Below are 27,786 nucleotides of genomic sequence, written 5' to 3' on the forward strand. Positions count from 1 at the left end.
CAATCCTGGACCTATGTGAAAACCATTACATTGGGTAAGAAGATACAAGGTGAGTGGTAATGTACAAATGCCAAGTAGTGCCTGGAGAGCTCAACTGGGGTCATGAGTCTAGAAGAGACATTCCATGAATATCACTGCTGTGGTCTGTCATCGTGTCTGTTTGTGAACACAAAGGGTGGAGTTCATTTTTTCTTGGTCCCAGTAATAGATCATGGGGATAACTTTCAACAGGGCCAATTGAATGACAGGAGTTATGCAGAATCATAGATGCTTCCAAGCAGGAATGCACTATAAGCATCAATTAAGAACTCTTATTTAAAAAACAAAAAACATAAAACCTCTTGTTTTGTGTGGCTAACAAGATTGTGTTCAAAGGCCCTTGGTCTGAGCAGATTGCTTTCTGACTCTTCAACCAGAAAACGAAATGACAGCAAGCACAGCACAATGTACTACTGGACATCTGGCTTAAGTACTATGCACAAGTGATTATCCTCAGTACAAAAGAATCGGGATGTTATTTTCTTTTTTTAAAGAATTTATTTATTTGACTGGGAGAGAGAGAGAGAGAGAGAACAAGCAGGGGAGTGAGTGGCAGGCAGAAGGAGAGGGAGAAGCAGGCTCAGGGAACCCAACGTGGGACTCGATCCCAGGGTCCCAGGATCATGACCTGAGCTGAAAGCAGACGCATCACCACTTAACCACCACCCAGGTTCCCCTGGATGTTATTTTCATAGACCATAGTATTTAACATCCCTTAATTTATTTATACTGTAGTGGGAACAGTATGAAAATGGGAGAAAACATTAGCATAAAAAATGTTATTAGTAAGTCACTCTTAGAACGGATTTGTACATTTGAAGTAGTATATCATTGGCCAAGATCCTTTAAAAGTTGTTTTGTATTTACTGAAACTCACAACAGACTAGCAAAGTACCTTCAAAATAAAGATTAACAAAATTAACTAGAAAAGTATTTCCAAAATAAAGATGACCAAAAATTATTAGCTTGAGTATATTAGTTATCAATTGTTGCTCTTACACATTATCAGAAATTTTGTGACTTAAACAACACAAATATATTATCTTACAGTTCTGTAGGTGAGAGATCTGACATGGGTTCCACTGGGCTAAAATCAAGGTGTTGGCAAGGCCACGTTTCTTTCTGGAGGAGGCTCTAGGGAAGATTCTTCTCTTGCCCTTTCTGGCTTTCAGAGGCAACCCCCATTCCTTAGGTCATGGCTCCTTCTTCCATCTTCAAAGCCAAGTGTTGTATCTCTCTCTGTTCTGTATTTCACATTTCCTTTGACTCTGACATTCTTCCAATTCCCTCTTCCCAGGACCCTTGGGATTATACTGGGCCCACTTGAAGAACCCAAAATAACCTATTTCCAGGTCAGATTAGTACCTTAATTCCACCTGCACCCTTATTCTTCTTTGCCCAACATATTCACGGATTCGGAAGATTAGGACATTGACATGGTGGGGTGTGGGGGCGGCATGATTCCACCTACCACACATTAAATACATGTGTCAATACACATTAAATACACCACAGTTTAATGTTTTGTATATAATAGTTCTATAACTGTCATCATTAAGTTACCTTAATCTACAGAATTAATCATTTTTATCCATATAAAACAGAGTGGACTGGCCAGATGCAACAGTAACAAAAAAATGTAAAGCAATATAAAACAAATTGTACAACATTACAAAGTAGTGATTATGAGTATGTATTCATATATGTAGCATTAAACTATACAATGTATACACATGTGCATATGTCTGTACACACACACACACACACACACACACGATTTTTACAGTTAATCAAGTGGTTCTAGAAAATCAATACACCATAATGATTCCGGGGAAGGTAATGCTTCTGAAACAATGCCATGCTTATGAAGATCCAAAATCAACGATGAGGCTCCTAATGAGAATGTCAAGGTTAGGGACAAATTCTTTCCTGGTTAGTCCTTTTCCTCTTTTTCTCTCAAATTTTTTCCTGTACATTGTTGTACTGCCCAAATTTACCATACTTGTGCCCTTAAAGGCCTGCCACGTGTGAAATGACCAGAGCCCATATGAACAAAGTAAAACCATCAACTGGCAAATATATCAGTGAGGCTGGTTTTTCGCTGGAAAACACTGGAACACCTCTGGGTCCAGTGCACCTGCCATTCCAGAGAAGAAGGTCCTCATCCTTTCAATGGCCACAACACTAGCTTTAGTTTTCCAGCTGGACTTTACTTGAAAGTGTAACCACTGTCATTGGTGAGAGCTGGTGCCTAGCCCACACCAGACTTAAAAGACAGGAATGTGATAGTGGCGGTCATTCTCCGTCAGCAGGGAGATCTCTGGCCACTCCCTGGGTGCCAAGTCTGGGTAGCAGACCTCGAAGTCTCTGGAGTTAAACTTGAACAACCTGAACACTTTTATCTTTATTTCAAGGGAGTGTCCAAGAATAAACATATCGATCTGGAGAAGAGATAAAAAGAAGTCACAAACACACACTTCCAAATCCCTGTCCCCCACCAGAGGAGGAGGGAGTGTGTTCTCCTGCAGCTTATGGAGCATGTGTTTATTCACAGACCTACACATGAACCACTGAGCGGCCACAATCAGGAACAAATGCTCACTATGTGAAAGGCAGGGTAAGGGAGAGGAACATCTTTGTAGACTAGCCTGATAATATTACAAGAAAAAGCTGTTTGGAAAAACAAACAAACTAATAAAAAATAAAGGAGTGCTTGCAAAAATAAAAATCACACTGCTTTCCAACTAGTTTTTTAATCAACTTTTATAAAAATTATTGTGCATTGCCAAAGAGAGCAAAGCAAAACAAAATCTCTTTTCTATGGGGATAAAAAAAGTATTATCTGGATCTGAAAAATTTTTTTAAAGATTTTATTCACTTATTTGAGAGAGAGAGAGCATGTGCACAAACAGAGGGAGGAGCAGAGGGAGAAGCAGACTCCATGCTGAGTGCAGAGCCACACGGGGCTCAATTTCACAACCCTCAAATCATGACCTGAGCTGAAATCAAGAGTCAGATACACTGAGCCACCCAGGCGCCCCTGGTTTTAAAATTCTTCAATAATTTATTTTAATGATTTTATTTATATATTCATGAGAAACAGAGAGAGAGACAGAGACACAGGCAGAGGGAGAAGCAGGCTCCCCACAGGAGCCTGATGTAGGACTCGATCCCAGGACCCCGGGATCACGACCTGAGCCAAAGGCAGATGCTCAACTGCTGAGCCACCCAGGTGCACCTCAATAATTTTTAAGTAAGAGTTCATTTATTGTTTTTAGTAATCTCTACACCCAATGTGTAGCATGAACTCATGACCCAAAGATCAAGATTGCACACTCTTTCAATTGAGCCAGCCACACACCCCTAAAAATTTTCAATAATTTCATTTAGGGGTGCCTGGGTGCCTCAGTTGGTGAAGTGTCTGCCTTAGGCTCAGGTCATGATCCCGGGGTCCTGGGGTGGAGCCCCGCTGCTAAGCAGGGAGCCTACTTCTCTGTCTCCCTCTGCTGTTCCCCTGCTCCTGTTCTCTTGCTCTCTCTGTTAAATAAATAAATACATAATCTTTAAAAAAATACTTTCTATTTATCTGCAATAAGTAACCAAATGATTTCCCAAACTTCATGTCATTTTCTAACTGGACTTTCTCTTGGTTAAACTCTGTTGCGGGAGAACCTGCCACCATCTAAGCAGCACAATAAAGGTTAGAAAGGGTTCCAGCACTGGTGCTCCCTGTTTGCGTGGCTGGAAGACACACAGCAAACAGCATGGAGCAGTGAAATCTATTCTTTTCCTCCTTTAATAAGGAGCAATAGTATCAACCCACTACCTTTAAAAAAAAAAAAAAAAGATTTATTTAACAGAGAGAGAGAGTACAAGCAGGGGGAGTGGCAGAGGGAGAAGCAGACTCCTCACTGGGCAGGAACCCGATGTGGGGCTCAATCTCAGGACCCTGGGATCATACCCTGAGTCAAAGGCAGATGCCTAACTGACCAAGCTACCCAGGCGCCCCCTCCCACTACCTCTTTGCAGTGGGTTTTATCACCACTGAAAGTAAACTCTAAGTGCCTGTGTTCAAGTACTGCCAGTATCGTCCTGAATCAAACACACAGGATTCTTCAGCCCCAATTACCTGCTCTAGTCCACATGTGTCGCCCACAGAATTCAGGTGGTTTATCATGAAGCTTAAAGGGTCAGAGGATGTTTCCCGGGAAAACAGGAGTTGAAAAAGATTGGGAATGACTTTGTTAGTCTTCATTTGTTCATAAACTTCAGTGACTTGATATAGCATGATAAACTTTAAAGCTTCATACAGTTTATATTCCAGAAGAGGATCAGAAAAAAGGATGTTGCACATACTTCCTCTCTTGTGATAATCTTTAATTCCATTAAATTCAGTCCACTAAAAATAGATATAAAAGTGACATTTACAGGGTAAAGGCGAATTCCTTCCTACACCCATGGCACAATTCTTAAAGTACTTATAAAAATAAACCAAAGATTAATATAGGGGAACTTTTTAACTTTTCATTTTATATCTTTTTCACCTTGATTTTTTTAAATCACAAGTATATATTACCTTTACAATAACAAACTAGTTTAAATGAAATATTTTTTCAAAAAAGCACCACCAAGTAGGTAAAATATCAGGCAAGTTAGTTTCCTAAGACAGCTTAACATAGTTTGGTTACACAGAAGATATTCCAGAGACCATAGTACTAACTAGTATTCTTTACCACTCACCGGGTGCCAAGCAGAGATTAAAGCACTCCACATGTATTAACTCACTGAATCCTCACATAACTGTGCAGAGGACATGCCATTCATATATAAGTTTTACAGATCAGGAAACTACAGCACAGAAATGTTATGGTATTTACCAGGGTGGATTTATTTCAACAATTCAAAATCTGTGTTGATTAAAAGGCAGGACAAATTTAGTTCAAATCACAGCAAATGTGCTGTGCCCAAGCTATTCATAGGTCACATTCTAGAAGTGCATTTCTGAGTGCCCTCTCTGGACCCTGCACCCCATCTTTCAGAGGGAAATAGGTGAATGACTGTTAAGCTTTCCTGGCCAGCCCACAAAGCCCTCCTTAATTCATAACCGGTCTAATCATCATGTACGACATTGCTCATTCATTATTTGGAAGGTGAAAAGAACAGGAAAGCCAATCGTAAGTTCCTAGAAGAGGTGCTCCTGGCCACATGTCTCCTTATGTGGCATCGAGTGACATGCCTACCAGAGAAGAGTCGCTATATCTGTGGTGTGTGCTTTCATTCCTAGTCTTTTCTTCTCCCAAATGCTCACCTGTGTTTTCAATAAATCCACGCATTTACGCAATTTTCCAAACACATTGGAACCTGTATACTTCTCAGGACCAAAACTGTATTGCTGGATCCAATTACAACCTTGTGAAAAGAGCAGTTTTTCAGGAAGCTTGAAAAGGAAGTAGATTCCAACCATGATTAGTACCTCAACATTTGTGACACACGATTTAGAACACGTCACAGTGCATGATTTTATCTCACTTAGCAGTCTCCATTTAAAAACACTATAACAACAGTTGAATAAAAATATATAATTCCTTCTTTCAGATCTGTGGATTAAGTAATTTGGATTGTATTCTTAATTTACAGTTTTACAACTGGTAAAAACCCACATAAAGATTATGTCTATGAAAACCATCTTTCTGCATAAAACCCTTCCCAAAATGCCTAGGTATATACCTTTAGAAATTATTTTTACCTAGACCATACTAGAGTACCTTCGCATACCAGGGAGCATGTGGATTTTAGAATGAGGGGGTCCCAACCTCACTCTGACTCACTAGCTGAGAGACAGCTCAACCAGGGCAGATTATTTACCCTCTTAGCCTCACCCTCCACCATAAATCAAGAATAAGACTACCCACTTTACAGGACTCTTTTTGGGATTAAATAAGAGTACATAAGTACATATGTACATTTCAGAGTACATAAGACTCTGATCCAGTGAAGGGATCTAATTCATTTTCCTGCCCAGTTGAGCTTGGGGAGCGCAAAGACTTGGTCATATTCTGTATCCTCAGCAACTAGCAGCCGACCTAGCACACCATGCACAAGCACTTGCTAGATAAAATGAAGCTAATAAAAAACAAATATAATTTAAAAAATGGTAAGGAAATAGAGCACATATAGCTACATATATGTATATAGTTTATGTTTCTTTGTTCCTCTATCCTTAAATGTACATCCTAGATTAAACATCCTACATTCAAAATAAAAATTCATGTTGTTCATAAAGAACATTCTGCCTTAGGGGGAAAAAAAGAATATACTGCCTTACACTGTTAAAATGAAAAGAAAAAAAAAGAAGGCACAGACTGGGAAAACATATTGGCAAATAACATATCTGATAAATCATTGTACTCAGAATATATAAAGAACTTCCCGAGTTCAGTCAATAATAAAGTAAAAAGTAGAAATAATTTTTAAAAATGAATAGAAAACTTAAAAAATAAAAATTGACAAAAGACTTGAACAGATACTTCTCTAAGAAGATAATATAGATGGCAAATAAGTACACGGAAAGACAGTCATCCTTCCATACTAGGAAAATGCCAACTAAAAGCACAGTGATACCAACGTACATAGTGGCTAAAAAAAAAAATCCCAAATTAATCCTGGTTAGAATGTGGAACAACTGGAACTCTTACACATTCCTGGTGAAAATGCAAATTGGCAGAGCCACACTGGAAAATGGAACTTAGACCACATGACCCAAGAATCACTCCCAGGCATTTGTCTAAAAGGACAAAATCCTGTATGGGAATATTTATAAGAGCTTTGTTCATAGTCGTCAAAAACTGGAAATAATCCAGATGTCCTTCAAGTGACGAAGGGATAAACTGTGTCGTACTCATGTCAAGAATACCAGTCAACAATAAAAAGGAATGAACTACAAATTCACCGATCACAGATGAATGTCAATGCATTTTGCTAAGTGAAAGAAGTCAGATTCAAAAGGCTCCCTGCTGCATAGTTCCAGTTAAAGGATATTCTGGAAAAGGCAAAACTACTACAGGGACATAAGACCAATCAATGGTAGCCCCAGGCAAGGGGTGAGAAGGGTTGATTATAAAGGAATAAGGGGGAATGTCTGGAGCGCTCTTATGTGTTTGTTGAAACTGAATAATATGCATAGAGTAAAAAAGTGAATTTTAGTAGACCACCTTGCTTATGGACAACAGATGCCCTTCTTGAGAAAAGATGGCATTAAAAACCAACGAAACTAAGTATGATGGCCTCTCTGAGATGGACAGGGTACGGCCTTTGAAGTGTCCTTCAGTCTCAGGACACAGAGCTGCCCATGGAAGACCTGCCATGCGCACTGCAGTCCCTGTCAGTATGACATTCCCCCACGCTCCCGTGTGCGGACGTACCTTCACGATGTCCTTCTCTTTCATCCACGATGGAAAGGAGAGGCCTTGGCTGAATATCTGAAACAGCACTGACCTCAGAGCAGCATAATTATCTCTCTTTACTTGCCGGACACATTTAATGTGATGCCGCCAAAACAGCTCCTCACAAGCCTGTCCGCACAAAAGAAAAAGTTGGTTTTCGACTCCTCTGGATAAGAGAATAAACAAAATGAATTCATCATATTGTCAGTGAGGCATTACTCCCAAATAAAGTGGGCAACAGAAATGAAAACAATTCTAAATTATGAATGTAGACCACATATCATTTTAAAGTGACTTTTGTGTGGACTAAGTCCACATCCTGCTCTTTCTGTTGATAAACTCCTGGAAGCCCAGGGCCAGGAAATGTCATTCTGGGGAGATGATGGCTACAACTTGACCACGGTGGAAAAGGAAAAAACCCATATACATTAAGAACATGCTAAAAAGTACCTGAAACTTTCTTGCTGCTGACAAGGTTAGAGCACACTGCTGGGAATATATACCAAGACTGGTCCAACAGGCAATTCAAAAAATCCTCAAAATCTTTTACAACCAGGTGCCTAATCCCTCCAAGGACAGAAGTCTCCCCTGCATGTGGAGATGGGCCATAGGCCTGGCAGGGGAAGCTGAAAAGAGTGCCACCCTCAGATTTCCTGAAATTACAGCCTAAATATTTTATGTCCTCATCCAAGTCCTCAAAGGCTCTAGTTGACAGCCTGAAGCCACTGTGTGGCAGCTGCTTGGCTCTATCATTAGAGCCACGATTGTTTCTTGTGTAACATCTGGTGCTAGTTGATCTTTGGGCTTCATAAAGCAAAATGGAACGTTTGTTTCCTGACCTTACACACATATTCTGCATCGTCCGTGACCTAGACCCACAGACACACCTTCCGCATCATCTTGGCACGTGGCGTCTCTCCTTTCCACTCTCTCACACAGAAACTCAGTAGGTCGACCTCCGCCTCCACACTGAGGTTCCCTGGACCAAATCAAATATATAAGGTAGTTAATCTTCCCTTTCCTCACCCTTCTCGAACCCTCTCTGCACTTTAGAAATAGGAAAACATGAAAATATTTACTTTTGAATTTTCTCTGCAGATATCCAATCCACCTAAAAGATAAAGGGAACAACGGTATCAAAAATCTACTTTGAACAGCAAGGGCTTATTTGTTAAACGGGAAGATGATATGACTACCCACCATTTCAGCCAGTGCCCTAAATCATAATGCATCCTCCTGAAGTAGCAGAGGGCAGGCACCAGAAACGAAGCTGCCAGCATCACTGACCCCTTTGCTATTCTCCACACGGTCCCTAAAGCTTGGCTGGTGACTAGCATCCAGGAGTAAACTTGGTCACTTCCTACAAAAAATAATTAATAATTAAAAAAAAAAGGCACATCACAATTACACAAGTCTGTTTTGTTTAAACGGGAAAAAATATATTGGCTAATTTTACCTGCAAAATGTCTACCACTTATTACATAAAGGTTTTTTTTTAATGAATATTTTATTTATTTATTCATGAGAGACACCGAGAGAGAGGCAGAGACATAGGCAGAGGGAAAAGCAGGCTCCCCGCAGGGAGCCCAATGTGGGGACTTGATCTCAGGACTCCTGGATCATAACCTGAGCCGAAGGCAGGCGCTCAACCACTGAGCCACCCAGGTGTCCCGATTATATAAACAATTTTTAAAGCATTCAAAAATTCAACCTGAAAAGTAAAACAATACCTGGTTCTCCTATAATCAGTGTTCTATGTAGGAATATCTTTGTTCCACAGAATTTACAAGAAATAACCATAAAGAATATCGATTTCAGAATCCTTCGAACCAAAACCTGCCTCTCCTACTGCCCTGGCTGCGTGACTGCAGGAAACCTAACTTCTCTAACTCTGAATTGTCTTGGCTGCACTATTGGGGAAAATACTGACTCACCGGGGCAAGATGGGATGAAATTATTTAAGAACCAACACAGTGTGTCTGTGCACTGTGCTGCATTACCTGTTGAATCCAAGAATGGTTCCAGGAATTCTGCTGGACACCAGGGGACCCCCATGATACCACGACCATATGGTTCTGCCCACTTGTATATTCTTAAATCATTATGAAACATAACAGATGGCATCATCTTCACACATAATGTGTGACTCAAATGGTGGGCTGGACATCATTTTCAGGAAGTGGACCCCTTAGAACAGCAGTGAAGTGGGGACAGATGTGCGGCTTATGATATACGCTTCCATTCCTGATTTGACCAGAGAGAGTGAATGAGCCTAGAGAGGTCAACTGTGTACTTACAATATTTTCCCATGTGCAGCTGATTCCCAATTGTATTATGCTTGAGCATGTATAATGCTGAAGTATAAATGAGGAACGCAACTTCTGAACAGTGGCCAAACCTCCCAGGTTCATTGTGAAATAGTTCCCTCCCTGGCACAAGGTTTAGTAAAATTCCAGTAATTAACTATAGTAAAAGTCTCAGCAATTCAGGATCTACAATTTTAGTTTGTTTTTTTTTTTTAAGTGAGTTCTACACCTAATATGGGGCTTGAACTCATGACCCTGAGATCACATGTTCCACCGACTGAGCCAGCCAGATGCCCCAATTTTAGCATTTTTGATCATATAGATATTTGATATACATTTAAACTCTCACAAGGAAAGAATTTACCAGCAAATTAAGAAATAAAGTCACCAAAACAGAAATAAAGTTACTAGTAAATAAGAAGAGACATACTTAAACTACTTAAAAGGACATTTTCAAAAACAGGTACTATCTGTCTAGAATAATTCATTAGCTGTTCATTATATATTTACTACTGCCTAGATATTTAGTGCAACTTTTTGAGTTGTTTTAAAATGTAAAGCTATACTGCCTTTACATCTGTAATTTAGATTTTTATTAGTTCAAGTGATTTTCTGACTGTAAAAATTCTGACAGATGCAAATACTGTTAGTAAAGCCTTAAACTCAGGAAGAACTAGAATTTTGTCTAGGTGATACATAACTTCTTTTAATGTATTTATAAACATTTTCTAGAAAAGTAGAATATTATACATGATTTTACAGTTTATCTCTTCAAAGTAGACATCTTTTCACATCACTATATATAGATCTACATTTTTCTTTTTAAAGAATGCATAATATTTCTTTCTTTTTAATGATTTTATTTATTCATGAGAGACACACAGAGAGAGGCAGAGACACAGGCAGAGGGAGAAGCAGGCTCCCCACGGGGATCCCAATACGGGACTTGATCCTGGGACCCCGGGGGGTCACGCCCTGAGCTGGAGGCAGAGGCTCAACCACTGAGCCCACCAGGCGTCCCAAGAATGCATAATATTTCAGTATAAAGACAGACCATCATATATGGTTTATTTTCCATTTTTCACTCTTACAAACATTGCTGAGACAGACATTATCCTCCAACGGTCCTTGTGGACTCACAGTAGCTTTTAGGATAATTTCAAGAAGAGAAGTCTCTGGGTCAAGGTGTGTGTACATTTTTAGTTTTGACAGATATTGCCAAAGTGCCTTCCAAACCAAACCGTCAGTTAACACCCTCATCACATGTGTGAATGCCTGCACTTCCCTCAATCCCAGTCCTGTTGTGATTTCACTGTCTGCATTTCTGTAGGAACACATTCACATTGCTTCTTCTTCTAGGAAGAGCCTTCTAGAGCATCTGCCTCCCACTACTGGTGCTCATCTTTGTGCAGACTTGGAGGGCTTGAAGTCACTGAGGCGGGGTCTGGCTGCTGCCTCCTCCACAGGGCATGCTGCTCTCGTTTGTCACAGACTCTAACCAACCGCTGGCATCCTTTGAGTTACTGTCAGGGCCTTTACTTGATTTGAGAGCCCCTAAACTGGAGCTTTCTCCTGAGCTTGAGCCTCTCTGGTAGCTGCCCAGGGCCTCCACGGGATCCAATACAGATTATAGCTCTTCTGACTCCTACACACACACACACACACACACACACACACACACACACACACCACTTTCCTGGCCTCCTGCCCTCATCCTGAAACTACACCCCGCCTCCAACCCAAGACAGCGAGATACAATCAACTTAACAGAAAAACAAACAAACATGTGAGGGCTCAGTAAGCCTTTCCCACACAAACCTAGAATACAAGCTTGAGTTCCTGGCGTCCCTCTACCTAACTGGCATGGTTTTTGGTCAAGTGACTTAAACCAAGAAGGGCCAGGGAGCATAATCATGGGGGCTGGTGTGGGTGCCAGGGAGCAGGTGGGGCGGAAACCCTGAAGTCCCATGTGAGTGGCTGCAGCTTATAGGCAATACTGATGTGTTCATACAATGTATGACAATATTATGAGGAGCAGGGCTTCCTCATCTAAGGAGGGGAAGGGCAATGTTTTAGTAGGAGAATATATGGCTTCACAGGTAATTAAAATAGCTATAGTCTGAGTTTTGCTATATGCCAGAGCCATCGTATGTGCTTTGCAAGAATTCCCACCCCGTTCCTAAAGATGCTATCCCATCCTGTTCCCCTCCCAGCCCTGCTCATGCCCCAGGGGCTTCACCTCCCTAAGCTTCCATGTCAGCCTGGGGTAGAAACAGGCGCGACAGGGCCTGACCCCCAGGGAGTCCTGCATGCCACTAGCCCTTGCTGTCCTTCCTGCAGCGTGAGGAGCACCGTGGCCTCTGGAGCTGTTGGGAGCATCCCTGTAAATGCTTCGGAGGCATGCTGAGGGCCACAGGGCAGACCCCGAGTCCCCAGTCCATGCTCATCATTTGATTGTGATTACTCCAACCACCCTTATTTTGCAGATGAGGAAGCTGCAAGGGAGAGAGAAAGACTGAATACATAAGCCATAAAGCTGGGATTCAAAGGCAGGGCAGCGTGGCCATCCCTGGGCCATCCAGCCGCTGGCTGACACATCACCATCCGTCTTCAAAGTAGCTTTGCTATAGCAAGTGGAATTGAGACCCTCTAAAATGATCATGAAAAGCCACATCCTCCCGCCCCCGACGTGTGTCAGTCAGTAACTGGATTACAACTCCCAAGCCACAGCCATGGACAAGAGCACCGCAAATGAGGTGCCTCTCGAATACTGTTGCCATCACAACTTTGATGACCTCAAGAGGCAAATCTCACTTCCCCAAATACAGTGGAGGGGGAAAAGTTGCTCATGTCAGGCCCTTCACTAGGGTGCCTCCACCCAGCACCCAGCAGGGAGAGTTCAGCAGGGATATCCCAACCCCCAGCCTCCCCTCCCCTGCTCCAGAGGACCCGGGCTTGGGTGATGCTTACCTTGACAGCCTAGAAAGAGACCTACCCGCCCCCACCCCGGGAATGGGTCGTTGAACATAGTCCAAAGAGGGCTGAGGGCTAGACACAAAATGCAGGAGGGGGCAGGTTCTGGCAATGAAGCATCTCTGGGAAGTGAGACCTCAAGGAGGGCAGAGAGCAGAGGCTCCGTCACAATCATGGCTTTGGTCCTCTTTCACGGTCATCAAGAGACACAGAAGGAAATGTTGTTTTAGTACTTTTGGAATGGACCACTTGGGTGGTGGCTGAAAAGAGGCCACCGTGCCCTGTGGTCTTATTGGAAAGTGCACTAACGGGGTCTCCCGGGCCGCCTGGGTCAGCAGGACCACGTGGGGGAGACCCAGCGCACAGAGCCAGCCACAATACCCCAAGGAATGGCACCAGGGCCTCCCGCAGTCAACACGGCGGCTGTGGGACAACAAGGCCTCCCCTGCCACCACTCAGCCTACATGTGGCAGGTGAGACCACGTCTAGAACCAAAAACAAAACATAACAGAGAGCCACCTTTTTGTGGTATAATTCTACTTAGAATTTTTCCATTCCCTAAAATGTACCAGAGCTGAAGTAATTCAAATATTCAAACAGGAAACCAAAAAGAAAAAAAACCCTGAAAATAAAACCAAAAGACACTGAAGGGCCGGAAACTGATCTGATGGCAGTTCTACCGGGGGGTGGGGGTGGGGGTTGGGGGGAGTGGCGGGGGCTCCTGAGGGAAACTCTGCAGGGGCTCCCTGGCCCCCAAAACTCCCGGTGGTGTCCCCGGCCCAGACAGCCCATCCTTTCCCACCTCCGCTCCTCCCAATCTGCTCATGGGACAGCGGCCCCGGCCCCTTCTCCCCACACAGAGCATCAGGCTGCTGACGCTCCTGAAGCCCATCGGGGTGAGCCAGGGGGCCAGGGCGGGGAGCTGGGCCTGGCCCCAGACCCGGAAAGGCGACTGAATCCAGATGTCCAAGAGCAGCAGGATAGAAGAAACACACACATTAACATCATCTTGTTAAAGAACTTTAAGACCAAAGATACGGATTTAATGTCCGGACTACAACCGCTCTCCCCGCTACTTCAGCAGCCTGGTCTGGCCCACTGGCAGGAGCTGGGACACTCCTAAACAGACGGATCTGGAAGCCAAGGGGCCGGTGGGAAGGCCCCCGCACCGCACACTCCCCAGGACAAGGGGGTCCAAGGGCCAGAGAGGCTGTGACAAAGTGAGGCACAGGCATTTCACAGGTGTTGGTAAGCTTTCCATACTTCTGAGCTGAGTGCAGGAACACTGCCCCCTTTTGAAAACGTGAACGTGGCTTTCAGGTTTTCCTAATCAAGGGCAGGAAGTGCTGCAGGGAGGGAGGTGCCCAAATCTTACAGGGGACACAGGAGGGCCTCTGGGAAGGCCTCCCTTGCACCCGCCGGGCCCTCCTCACTGATACTTCTTCCCCCACCCTGGCCTGACAGGCAGTGAACTGACAAGACAAATGCTCTGTCCTCAAGGAGCTCGTGCTCCAGTGGAACGATGCCCTCCTGTCAGCAATGGCTGCTGGTTGGCTCGGGCACAGCCTGCACTCCCTGGGATCAGCACACCCTGGCTTCGGGGGTCTCTCTGCAGGGACGCGGACTAACACAAGGCCCAGGGCGCCTGGGTGGCTCACTAGGTTAAGCATCTCCTCCAGCCCAGGGCATGATCCCGGGGTGCTGGGATCGAGTCCCACGTCGGGCTCCCTGCATGGAGCCTGCTGCTCCCTCTGCCTCTGTCTCTGCCTCTCCCTGTGTGTCTCTCATGAATAAATAAATAAAATCTTAAAAAAATAAAAATAATAAAAAATAAATGAATAAAATCTTAAAAAACAAAAAAGTAAAACAGAAGGTCCTCTGAGCCGGATGCCCACGTAGCAGACAGACTTCCATCTCCCTGGAGGTCAGCTCTCACAGGTCAGTTCTGAGAACCCAGAGGCTCAAGAACAAAGCAAAGTAATATACATTAGCCTAAACTAAACAAAACACTGGTATGCAACCAGAATGATAAACGTGTAGAACAAATCCTATGAGGCCAGCAAGGTTTCTAAGTCATGGGGAGCATCCAGGAGAGTACTAGAGAATTTTTAAAAATCTGCACAGCAGTGTGAAGGACTGGATTTAAATGGCCTTGGTTCCTGAAAATTCATAGGTTAGCTGTGTATTTTCATATCACTTATGGAGGAAATATTCTGGGAAAAAGTCCTCTTAACCAATCTTTGAACTGTAAGGTTCAAAGTCTTTTACATTTCAGTTCTCCTCAATTAAGAAATGACAGCCTTCCACTTAGTAAAGTACTATAAGCAAAAAGTGCAAGATCAGTATCCCTGAGGAAGAGAGCCACCAAGTGAAGGGTTTTTATTTTGAAAGTCATGACCAGTAACACATCCAGCTGTAGCCCTGTTGTGCAACCCACTTGGGCTGCTAGCACAGCCCCACGGGACCCGGCATATGGTACGCAAGGCTCCTGTTCAATGGACTGTCCGGGAGGACGGCAGGAAACTGCTCCTTGCCAAATGCTGACAGGAGTGTGCATGTGTGCACACGTGTGTACGTGCGTAATAATGTCATAGCTCAGAGGTTTTGTTTTGTTTTTTGTTTTTTTTTCCACTGGGGACAAGTTGAGGGGTGTAACTGCAACCCTTCACTTTAAAAGATAAGTTTAATTTTCTAATCGTGTGTAGGGGATTTTGAAACCTTCAAACTCTAAAAACACAACAGCTGCCCGTGGGATAGGGGTTGGAAGGTGTTCTCTGGGGAACCCCAGCACTCCAGACCACCTTATCCACCAACTTGGGAAATGAGCTCAACTGCCATATTCCAGCTGCAGGACCTCAGACAAGGCACTTAGCTTCAAGGATCCAAAACATCTCCCCACCTGAGAAGACCATCAGTGATAACAGAGGGTCAGAATGACGTTAAACACAAGTCATGGATGGGTACCGCCGAGGCCTTCTGCAAATGGGATGCGCCGCCTGAGCCTGTGCTACAACCTCCCCTCCACCTCTGGGGGTGGGGATGCCCTCCCATTGGTGGCAGACCATTTCCTTTTCTGGAATAGTTCTCTTTATTGACCAAAGTCTATCACTATTCTAGGAATATAGATTAAGCTCCTCCTGTGGGCTGGGCACTGGGCCAAGAGCTGATGGTACAATTGTGAACACGAGGCTGGCCTGTCCTCCTGGGTCTGGGGTGCCACCAAGACAAAGCTCCAAAGAAACACGGTTCCCCAGCAGAGGCAACATAGGTACCTGACCTAGCAGGGCCTGAGGCCTGAGGCGGAGTGGAGACCCCGGGGGGTTCACAAGGAGGAACAAGGGTAGAGCAGCAGGGCCTTAAGATCCTGTTGGAGAAGCTGATATGACATGAAGATCCGGGAAAGCTCCTGAGCAAGAGGCCACTGTGGTCAGATCTGTAACCACAGCCGGGAAGGTTATCGCTTGGAGTCACAAGGAACACACCGCATTGCTCTTCTACATGACAACCTCAAGTCTTTCACAGAATCTCAGGAGGTTGTGGGGGAAGGACCTGGAGTTACCCTTGTTCTCCAGGGGCTGAGTTCAACAGCCCCGCATAGAGCGAAATCCACCCCCAGGTGTTCCCTCTGCCCTCCACCCCCCCAACTGGTGCTCCCTCTGCCCTCCACCTCCACCTGGTGCTCCCTCTGCACTCCACCCACTCCCACCCGGTGCTCCCTCTGCTGCTCCCTCTGCACTCCACCTTCTCCTGGTGCTCCTTCTGCACTCCACCCCCTCTCGGTGCTCCCTCTGCCTTCCACCCCCTCCCAGTGCTCCCTCTGCACTCCACCCCCCGACCTGGTGCTCCCTCTGCACTCCACTCCCACCCAGTGCTCCCTCTGCAATCCAGCCAAGCTTCAGGTTAGTTAGACATACTCATGACTGTGTTCTCCCACTGGCCTGAAAAGACCTCTCAGGGGAAAGCTGAATCTTAATTCACTGTGGACCTGGTCATGTGATGGGCTGTCGCCTCACACTCTTCACGTCTGAAGTGAAGACGCTGGAGCCCAGAGAATGTGAGTAGAAGTCTGAACTTGAACGACATGTTCTAACTGAAGGTCAGTGCCCTCTGAATTAACCTCAAACCTGCCTTCCTGGAGCAATTCTCTTCCAAGAATTCAAAACAATCAACAAGCCTGGACATAAGGCAGGATCATTTGCACTGTGCCGGCTTCTGCTCTACGTTAAACATCCTCAACTAGTCCTCATACGACACAGTCTGGGGTGTGTGGTGGGGGTCTCTTCATCATCCAGGTCACTCCCCTCTGAACCCATTCCATACTTACAGTGAGGCCACAAGACAGAACACAACGTCCTGAGTGTGACCTACCCAGGAGACAACATAAAACCCTGACCATTCCTTCATTCTAGCTCAGGGGTGAGAAAGTTTTCTGTATAGGGTCAAAGAGTATTTAAGAGTAAGGCTTGCCAGGCATCTGGCCTCTGTCCCAAGTACTCAAATGAGCCCTGACAATTAGAGTAACTATTAGACAGTAAACAGCAGGGCTGTGTTCCAAGAAAACTTATTTACAAACACTGAAGTCCAAATTTCATATAAGTTTCACATGTTAGGAAATTGAATTTATGTTTTTTTTCCAACCATTAAAAAATGTCAAAACCATTCCTAGGTCACAGGCCATCAAAAAACTGAGTGGCACCAGATTCGGTCCAGGGACAGTGCTTTGCCAAACCCTGTTCTAGATGATTCACTCAAAGGATACATATGCAGCCTAAGACTATATTAGTTAGTATTGTACAGCCCAGAAAGAAAAAGCCATCAACTCACAATTAGGCTGCCATCAACTTAAAGGCCTTTAGACCTGTTGCTGGAGGAAGTCTCCCTAACCTCTGAAGGGAGAGACAGGGGATGGGCACCTTCATCCCACCCTTCTCAGATTTCCAGCAGGAAGGCTTTCCTGGAGACCTAGCTCTCGCCCTGGGCCCAGCCCTCTCTCACTTGACTCCTTCCCGAGGGAAAGCGCCTGGTCTGAGGGTAGGTTTGGGGAACCCCTTCAGGTTGGCCCCTCCTCCTTTGCTGGCAGAGAGATGCCCTTGGGCCTGACCTTTAGGAGTAAGCTGAGCTCAGGGCATTGCTCAGCAACCCCATCTGGCCACACAAGTAGGACGTGTGGGTTTTATTATTGAGTTGACATTTTAAGTCTCTGACTGTGGGGCGCCTGGGTGGTGCCGTCGGTTGAGTATCCAACTCTGGATTTCAGCTCCGGTCACCATCTCAGGACTGTGAGATGGAGCCCTGCATTGGGGCTCTGTGCTGGGCGTAGTATCTGCTGGAGATTCTCTCCCTCTCCCTCTGCCCCTCCTGCTCATGTTCTCTCTCGCTCTCTTTCTTTCAAATAAATAAATAAAGTCTCTGACTCCTGTGGCTACCTTTCAGTTCATTCTGAACATGGGAAGGGAAGCAAGGGGTCACCATGCATGCAGGCTCTGTGCTTTCCACCTAGGAGTTGACTGAAGTCCCCGCTAACCTTCATGTTCCTGGACCTGGTTCACTGCCTCAAACTGCCAGGGTTTGGTGGCACACTCTTAAGTCTTAGACCTTTAAAGATTAAGCCTGTCTTCCACCTCTAATGCAAATCACTTACAAAATGTGACTGAGAAAGAACAAAGAGTACACTCAGATGAACCGTTCTTCATTTTTGCCCTGGGGTGATTTTTCCATTAATCAGACACATTTGGGCTCTGTCACTAATGGTTATCTTTCTAATTGGCTTCCCTTCCCCAAACCTTTTTCCACCCTGTAGCCAGTGATGTTTTTTGTTTGGTTGTTTTGGGGTTTTGTTGCTTTTTTGCATTCAATGGGTATGTCAACTCCTATTTAAAAATATTTCTGGTTTTTCTTATTATTATTATTTCTGGTTTTCTTACCTGTAGGAAAGACATGAATCCCAGCAGCCAGTGAAGTGAGCTGGAAAGGCCTCTAAACAAGGTGTGAGAGAGGTAATGATACATCATTAACTGTCTCCCTATCCTAGCCAGAAGCTACAGGGAGCCGGTTCTTCTGGAACCAGGAACCAGACGCATCATACAACCCACAAGCTCTAGGAACCAACTAACTAGGAAGTCGAGATGGGCCCACCCCTGATGGCACCAAGTGGAGCATCCCTATCCTTCTGAGCCTTCCTCCTCATTCCGTTCACCAACCCAAGCACCTTTCCGTGGTCTTTCAGGTCTCCCCAGGAAAAGAAACCAGTGGCATCAAAACAAACTCCTCAAACACTGCAGACACTATACTGGAGGTCTCAGGGCCAGCAATATCACTACCACCCAGGGCTCTTAGAAATGTAGATCCCCGGGCCATGGAAGCAGCATCTGTGTTCTGCAAGATCCCCAGCGATCCGCTCGCATGCCCACGCCTGAGGGCCACCAGGATGGAGCCCTTGCCCTGGGTCCACCTGCACATTTTCTGATTTCCTGGGCTGGGGCTCCATCTTTTGTTAAGTTCCCAGGTGACTGCAATGTACTGGCAGCACTGAGAAATGCCACCATGGAGTACGGGCTTCCTCGATCCTGGGCTGTTTTGCTATCTCAAATAATATACTATCACATGCCAATGAATTTTCTAAAATTCCTCTTAGAACAATTCATGCCAGGCAGTCTCACTGGTCATGCGATCCAACCACAAAGAGTGTGGCTGGTGTTTGTACCAACAGGAGGGGCAACTTTGACTAGCCAGTTGTGGCTGAGAGCAATGCCCATCTAATGAGGGATTTGGCTGAAATTAATATTTAAGGAACCCAAGTATTCCTGCAGCCTCCAGCAAGGGTGACCAATAAATCCTGGCCCGCCTGGGACTCTCCCAGTTTTAGCACTCAAAGTTCCATGTCCCAGGACAATCTCGTGTCAGGCAAGTCGATGGTGGTCACCCTCCTTGCAGGGCCCCATGAGGCCTGACCCTGATTCTTTCCCCTTCTCTCCCAGCTGCCTCTTGCTCAAGAGGGCTGGCCGGCAGTTCCTCCCTGAGCGCTGCTCCTGCCTCCTGCCTCCTTTCGCCTGTGCTCTTTCTTCTGCCTGCAACACCCTCCACCCTACTCATTCTCCAGCTGTCAGCTCCTATGTCACTTCCTGGGGCAAAGCCTCTGACCCATTCCCACCCCAGGGCTTGCTCAAGCCCCTGTTACTCGTTACTCCCTCAGTACACAGAGTCCCTTCCCCTTGAGGCACTTAGCACGGTTTACACAACTGTGCCTGTGTTTGATCAGGGTCTGTCTGTCTCCCTATTTAGGTAAACGTCTTAAGGACTGGGATTGTGTCTGTTTTCTCTCTGCTTTCTTAGTGCCTAGGCACGGGATAGATGGTTAATAAATATTTGTTGAAGAAGTAAAATGAATCCATGTAATCAGGATCCAATCCATGGGGTTCCATGGCAGACACTGGCAGCTTCCCTCATATCCGTTCTCTCTCATTCCATAGAAATGGACTCCTGACTTGTAGCTGGATACATGGCTAACTTGAATAAAGGCTATGTTCCATCCCCCCAGGTCCTGGGTGTTGCTGTGTGAGTGAATTCTAAGAAGCATTATATACAATCTCCAGAAGTTCTGTTAAGAGAGATGTATTCCCTGTCCTTCTTCCTCCCTCCTAGCTAGAATGTAAGTGTGGCAACTGATGTTTGACAGACAGACTGGACCATGAAGGAGCTACTCATGGAAGCCATACACAGTGGAGATGAAGTGGGAAGAGTCCATCCCAGTCCCAGAGAGCTACCTCTGAGCTCTGACATGAGGGAAATAAACTTGATTCACTTATTTGGGGTTGCTCCGTTATTACATCATACGTAATCTTAACAGCCTCTGTCTTGGTGCTCCCTTCTAACTTGGGATACGTATGTCAGAGACAGGGAGCCACCAGTGTTTTCTCTTCCCTTACACTCATGTAAATACAAAGGAGGAAATGAGAATGTGAAGTGGTCGCCCTAGTGGGATGGCTTCAAGGTAGAGAAATGTGCCAGCACCAGGGAATCAGGAACCCACAGTCTGGTCCTAGAGAGCTGAGCGACTCTGGACCTCAGCTTCCTATGAACAAACATGAGACCAGGCCCCTTCATCCACCAAAGGCCTCTTTATGTTCATTTGTTTCAGAGTTGTGTTGGAGGGGGAGTCACACTGGGGCACTGAGGCACAGAATTTTAAGTAGTTGTGAAACAACTGAAGTTCAACTACACTTAAAACATTACGCAAAACTTGCACCACAGGAAAGATGCTCTGAACACATACAGAAGTTACATGAGACCATCACGAATGCCAGCAACTACTCCAATCCTCCAAAGTAAGTACATGCCTGAGTCTACAGATCTATCCCAGCAGGGCTTTCCTGGAGGAGACCAGTTTCTAAAATCAGCAAGAATTTTTTTTTTTTTTTTTAATTTAGGAGGAGCCTGGGAAGGAGGGAGAAGGAGAATTGTAACTTTGGAGGTTACAGGCTCCACATTTTAAACAAATCAATCGATGAGGCATAAATAGGAGAATACATTGGAATATTAAAACATGAAGAACAAGATAGCACCAGTCACCAAGCACTGGCTGTACAAGTCCCATATCATAACAGTCATTGAGCTTAACAAAAGTGAGTTTAGTAAATATTTAAAAACCAAAGACACTGTGGATAAAATTGATCTCATAAACTCTCTTTTGGTTCAAATGATTTTTCTCTCTAATTCAGATTGCAGGGGAAGGAATTGATCTGCCCAAGTCTTAATACCGATTCAGGCGCTAAACCGAGGGACCCAGCGTTTATAATTCCATTGGCTACAACTGCTTTTCAAGGTAAGTGGACAACTTCGTCCTTAGCTAGAACTCCAAGTTCATTTTTAAAATGCCAAGTAACATGCCAAAGAGCTGAACCATCTGCTGGCATCAGTGCCATCCTGCCCCACGCCAGTGCTGGCTTCCCACCTCTTCCATTTCCCTTTCCTGTCAGCTGACCTGGTTCCTCCAAGGCATTTCAATCTGTCCTAATGACCTGGGACACATGACTTGGAGACACAAAGCCCTCAGTTTTCCTGTCACTGTAGACCTCGCGGGAAAGGTGAGGTCTTCCCGTCACAAGTCCACAAATATGCCCACGATGTACCATGCAAGAAGGAATTTATTCACTTCTCCTGAATTTGGGGGACTGAAGGCTCTGGCAACTCTCTGCCCTGGCTTAGGGGAGAGACACAAGCTGTTCAAAGACTACTACCTGAAGAGCTCCCACCCCGAGCAACCCCCCCACCCCAATCCATGAGGCCTGCACCCCCTGTGGCTAGCTGTCCCCAGCCCCGAGAGAGCAGGGAGCTGGACAGGAACACGAGAAGCCAGTATGCCCCTCTCTCTCTCTCTCTTTTATAAAAGGCTTTTATTTATTTATTTGAGAGAAAGAGAGAGAGGAGAAAGCACAAGCAATGGGGTAGGGGTGAGGAAGAGAGACAAGAGGACTCCCCACTGAGCAGGGAGCCCAATGCAGGGGGTTGGGGGCTCGATCCCAGCACCCCAGGGTCACGACCTGAGCCAAAAGCAGAGGCTCAACCACTGAGCCACCCAGGCGCCCCTGCTTCTCTTTTTTCCACGGTTAACCCTTGATGTTGAATGAGATCCCACTTCTCTAAATTGAAGGGGAGGGAGTCTCTTGAGAAACTAACTTCCAACTACATTACTTTTCCCTCTGCTAGAAGACTAACCCTAATGTTCATAAAAGCCAATTACAGAGCAAGCAGAGAGAGAGCTAATACAGTATTTTAAATCACTATATAGCTACCATCCAACAATCCCACAGACTCAAAGTCATTGATACATGGTTGAATCAACAATAAAACCTATGAAATTCTTAATTCAGAGATTCACGGCATGGCATTTTATGTGCGAGAGTTTCTGAGATTTTTGTTTATTACTTGAGAATCCCAGCAATGGAACTAAGAGACAATAGTCCTTAGTCTCCTGGAAGTGCACATAAGCATTTTATCATCCTCTTATTTTAAACATGATGCCACCTGCCTCTTCTGGCTCCAATTAAATGAGAAAGTCATAAAATGGGGTATGACCAGAACAAAAGATTACTGGCGAAACCAGTGCATAAACAAAAAGTTTTCTCTGTCGATTCATTGTGAAATAACATTTACTTGTCTTCCACTAAGTTAATTACAAATCAATAAATGTGTATGAAACCTCCATTCTGAGAGCAGGTTTTTTTTTAGATAACTGAACATTTACCAGGGGATTCAAGTGGACAAGAGGCAAAGGTCAAATACTCAGGCGCTATCACTCACTCACTCCTCTCCAGAAGACACAGGGGCTTTCATAGCTACAAAAAAGCAACCACGTATATTGGAAATTTTGGCTCAATCCTGATCATTTTTTCATAATCTCACTTCTTCTGTACCCCAGACCTGTGAGTTATGTGGAGCAACACTAGGGTATTAAAATGATAACCCAACTTTAACTGAGAAGAGCTGAAACGGAGGGAGGGAACCAGGAGACTAGAGTGCTCTCAATTATAACCCTGAACCGTGTTTCAGGAGACAAAAGAGGTGGATGATGAAGAGTCAGTTTTAGGTGGAGCCATGCTGCAGAGTTTGAATCCTGGCCACCACTTACTAGCTTGAAACTCTGAGCAAAATCCATAACCACTCGGAGCATCAGCGTGGTGGTTGTAAAGAGGACATAAGACTCTCCATGGGCAGTCTCCGTGGCCAACACCACGAGAAGAACCCAAATGCCCAGTTTCCGTCGCAAGGACAACAGTGGTGCTACAGGCCCAGGAGACAGCACCCACCCGCTCCAGGAAGCCAGGTGAAAGGTCATTTTCGAGTTCATAACTATGTCAATCAAGGATTTCTACTTGGCCAAAGCACCTGGTACCAACATTTACATTTCGTTTGGCATCGAATCTATCTCACAGAAACGTAAAAGTATCAAAGTGGGCCAAACAGGCTGGCAAAAAATACCAGCTATGGACCACTTGGTTTTAAACATTGTGTTGTGCTTTTAATTGAAGCGTTTGGGTTTTGCTTGTTTTTGTTCCTAAGCTCTCAAACTATCTTTTAAAGCTGGAAAATACTTCTCTTTAAGGTTACAACCAACACACAAAGAACCTCAGCTACTCACTCCTCTCCTCTTTGGGATGCATTGACCACTGCCAGCACCCCTCTCACCCATTGATCAGTTCCTTGAGGGCAGAGTCTCTGAAGGCACTGGTTCTAGAATGAGATCACAATTCATAGCACCCCTTTGCAGTCTGTGTTGAGGAGGAAATGTATGAGTCCCCACAATCCCCATCACTCTTCTTGCCATGGACCAGCTGCCTGGTTCTTAGCTGTCCTGATTTGCCCACTCTCCCTTTAAACACAGAAGTGCTCACCAGGTAAACTCACCTGTCAACCCATACCAAGTGTGGTACCTAGGATTGCCCAAGGGAATGGGGCAAAGACTGCATTGGGTGGACCAGAAACATCTGCTCTGTACATAAAGTCACCCTTGAACAGCTTTGGAATAATGTATTCCATAATATTGAGGAACACATCTTTTAATTAGTAAAAAAGTCTACATGGAAAGTGGGAAATCTTGCACAAGTTGTATGTGACTTGTTATCAACAAAATAGAGATAAAAATAACAATGAACTCATGATGAGTGCTTACTGTGGGCCAGGTATAGTTCTAAGCCCTTTCTATGGAATAGACAACAGAAAATTTAAAAAATACCGGGCAGGGCAACCCTGGTGGCGCAGCGGTTTGATGCCGCCTGCAGCCTGGGGTGTGATCCTGGAGACCCGGGATCGAGTCCCACATCGGGCTCCCTGCATGGAGCCTGCTTCTCCCTCTCCCTCTGCCTGTGTCTCTGCCTCTCTCTCTGTGTCTATGAATAAATAAATAAAATCTTAAAAAAAAAATAAAAAAATAAAAATAAAAATAAAATACTGGCCATTACCATTATTTCTAAACTTTCTGTTTAGCATTAGGCTCTTTTCCAAACAAAACTTTACTCAGACCAGGGGGATCCCTGGGTGGCTCAGCAGTTTAGCGCCTGCCTTCAGCATAGGGCATGATCCTGGAGTCCTGGGATCAAGTCCCACATCGGGCTCCCTGCATGGAGCCTGCTTCTCCCTCTGTCTCTGTCTCTCTCATGAATGAATTAAAAACAAACAAACAAACAAACAAACAAAAAAAACTTTACTCAGAACAGTATGTAAAACAAGGAAGGCAAGGGGGTAAAAACAACACAAAACAAACAAACAAACAAAAAAAGCAGAGATGCTTTATATATAGTGGGAGGGAGGGGATGTGGCTGATGGGTCCCCCAGTCCACACTGGGCATTCCTGCCACCCCAGGCTAGCCCCTAGGGATAGCAACCCTGGCATCTTGGAGTTCCCCAGGGCATGGCTACAAACTTGCAGTCTTTTTGGTGAAGAAGCACAGCAGTCTGAACTAATCATAACAGTTAATGACTTAGAGGCTTGGCCAGAGGCAAAACAGGCCAAGAAAAATATGGGGCACACATGCCCTCCTCAAATGCCTGACTGCCAAAGGTATGTTGGGGATTTTGAGCTGCTCCTCTGGTGGGTGAGTCTTCCCGCTTCCTCTTTCTTCCCCAGTCTTGGGGCCTTGGAGCATTGCACCAAAGATCTTGGGTGCCACTTCCCTGCCTAATATTGCAATTCTGGCAGTCTTTCCCCTAATACTGTGCACAGATGTTTAGGTCATGATTCTCAATATCCAAACACTTAAAAAGAGTAGAAATGGATACCAGAAAATTCTTTCCATCCCTACCTGTTCTGTGGGCTGCTGTCCATTTGGTTTTTATTGTCAAGTGTGACTTGTTAGCACTTGCTATTTCCTCAGAAGTGAATCTTGCTTGGTCTCTCTTATCAAAAGAGGCATGGGTAAAAATAATTTGCTCCCACCCTAGTTTTGGCAAATGCTTTAAAACCTTTTCCCCCGAAACACTACCTGTAAAGAAGGGAAACTATGCTAAGTCCTCAGAGGTTACAGGTTATGTTTAAAAAAAAACAAAACAAAAACCAAAGTTTTCCATAACGTGATCCTTGAATCACATGTTTCCAGTGCTGCACACCAAGTGTGGTCCCCATAGGCTGGAGCTGAGGAAAGAATTCTCTCTGGGCTCACCCGTGTTGGCACACTTTGACTTAACGCATTGGAAAGAAAAATTCCTGGCCATTACATTAAGCTCCACCCTTCTGCCTCCCAACCACTTTCTGCTGCTGAGCCCCACCTCCACTTCCAGGTGGCTTTCCCTCCCCAAATAAGGCCAGGAGAGGAAAGAAAATCACATCATAGAAAGTTCAAATGAATACACCCAGACGAAATATTTAGCTAAGTCTATCATCATTCAAGGTGCAGAAAGGTTGAAAAATGAGTTCACCTTCCAAAGTTTTGAGGTCAATCATAGAATTCGAGGCTGGGAGGGGCCTTACAGATCAGATCCCCAAGGTCCTTATCCATGAGGATAGTGGCCGCGGCTTCCAGGCGCCCAGTGCTGGGCAGGGCGAGGTCTAGAACTCGCGTCCTGACTCCCAGAGCCGCCCTGTTTCCACCACACCCAACAGCTCAGGTGTGAAGCAAGAGTTCCTGCCGGGACCGAGAACCCCAATCAATAAGCAGCCCTGGCCCCTGCCAACTTCCCATAACCGCGGCAGGACCTTGGGCCCCAACTCTGCGTGTGAGCAGGCCCGCCGCCCGCACTCCGCAGCAGGCCCCTCCGCGGGGCGGGCACGTGCTCCACGCTGGGGAGCCGCTTCCTTCTCCTGCCCGGGGCCTGCGGCGGCGCGCGGGAGCCGGGGAGGGACGCGGGCGCCCGACACGGCCACGGCCACGGCCACGGCCACCGCCACCGCCACGGCCACCGCCACCGCCACGGCCCTCGAGCGCCGCCGCCCCGCTCCCCGCTCCCCGCTCCCCGCTGACGTCTTCGCTCAAAAGTCCGTTTTCTCGGCCGGTCGGCAGGTCCTGCCCGCTGCGGAGGCGAGGGCCACCTCCTCCGCCAGCGAGCGCGAGACGCGTCAGCTGCCCCGCGCCCCGCGCCCCGCCGACCGCAGCCCGGGCCCCACGAGGGCCGCCTCGGCCCCTCGGCCCTCGGCCCTCGGCCCTCGGCGGCAGGCCCGCCCCAGCGGCTGCCTCGTCCCCGCGCGCCCCGCCGCAGCGCGGCTCCCTGCCCGGGAAGCAGCCCCGACCCAAGCAGCTCTGCCCCGACCGCACGGCTCCTATTCGGAGGCGACGCGACGCGAGGCGAGGCGAGGCGAGGCGAGGCGGGGCGACACCCCCCAACCCGCACACCCCGGCCCGCGGGCCGCGCCGACTCCCGGGCGGAGCACAGCCCGCCCCGCCCCGCCCCGCCCCGGCCCGGCCCGCCCCGCCCCCGGCCCGGGGCCCACCTGCGGCGGGGCCGCGAGGACCCTCTCGCTCCCGCGCCCGCGCCCGCGCCCGCGCCCGCGGGGGGCTTCTCCGCGCCGCCATGCAGGCCGCGCGCTGCGGACGGGCGCGGAGCCTCCCCGTCGGTCAGTCAGACACCGCGGCCGCCCGCCGGCGCCAGGAACCGCTTCCCCACGGCGGGGAGGCTCGGGAGGCGGGGAGCGGACGCCACGGGCCGCGCGGCGACCCCGGAGACCGCCGACTGACGCGCCGGGCAGCCAATGGGAGGCCGCGACGGGGAGGGGCGGGGCCGGGGGCGGGGCCTCGCGGGGCGGGGCCGGGTGGGGGCGGGGCGGGGGCGGGGCCGGGGCGGGCGGGGCCTCGCCGGGCGGGGCCGGGGTCCGCAGGCTTCCGCGCGCTCTGCGGGGCGGGGGGCGGGGGCCGGGCTGCTGAGCTCCACGCCCGCTGCGCCGGGGACGGGCCGGGACTCCCACCCGGACGCTGCCCGTCAGCTCCCTGGCACTCTACGTCGGAAGCCCATCGAGTGGGAAGCAATAAACCTGGTGGGCGGGATGACCGGGGAGAAGGACCGGTCTCCATGGCGCGGGCGCAGAAGGATGCCCAGCCCTG

The 27,786-nt window shown here is 46.8% G+C and overlaps 1 protein-coding gene across 2 annotated transcripts; it reads right to left on the bottom strand.

Annotated features, from left to right (window-relative positions):
- Window positions 1-743: 743 nt before the first annotated feature.
- On the bottom strand, window positions 744-27,331 carry OTULINL (OTU deubiquitinase with linear linkage specificity like). Of its 2 annotated transcripts, none has more exons than XM_025451189.3 (8): window positions 27,180-27,331; window positions 8,682-8,841; window positions 8,561-8,592; window positions 8,369-8,460; window positions 7,461-7,610; window positions 5,348-5,476; window positions 4,169-4,438; window positions 744-2,480 (listed from the first exon to the last, which is right to left on the bottom strand). In XM_025451189.3, exons 1-8 carry the CDS (start codon window positions 27,259-27,261, stop codon window positions 2,307-2,309), a joined length of 1,089 nt encoding a protein of 362 aa, XP_025306974.1. In that variant the 5' UTR covers window positions 27,262-27,331; the 3' UTR covers window positions 744-2,306. The 2 variants fall into 2 exon arrangements, with proteins under 2 accessions (XP_025306974.1, XP_025306975.1); XM_025451190.3 differs by lacking the exon at window positions 27,180-27,331 and adding an exon at window positions 26,171-26,482.
- Window positions 27,332-27,786: the final 455 nt, after the last annotated feature.

Source organism: Canis lupus, chromosome 34 (assembly GCF_003254725.2).
Source record: "Canis lupus dingo isolate Sandy chromosome 34, ASM325472v2, whole genome shotgun sequence".
NCBI classification, from domain to species: Eukaryota; Metazoa; Chordata; class Mammalia; order Carnivora; family Canidae; genus Canis; species Canis lupus.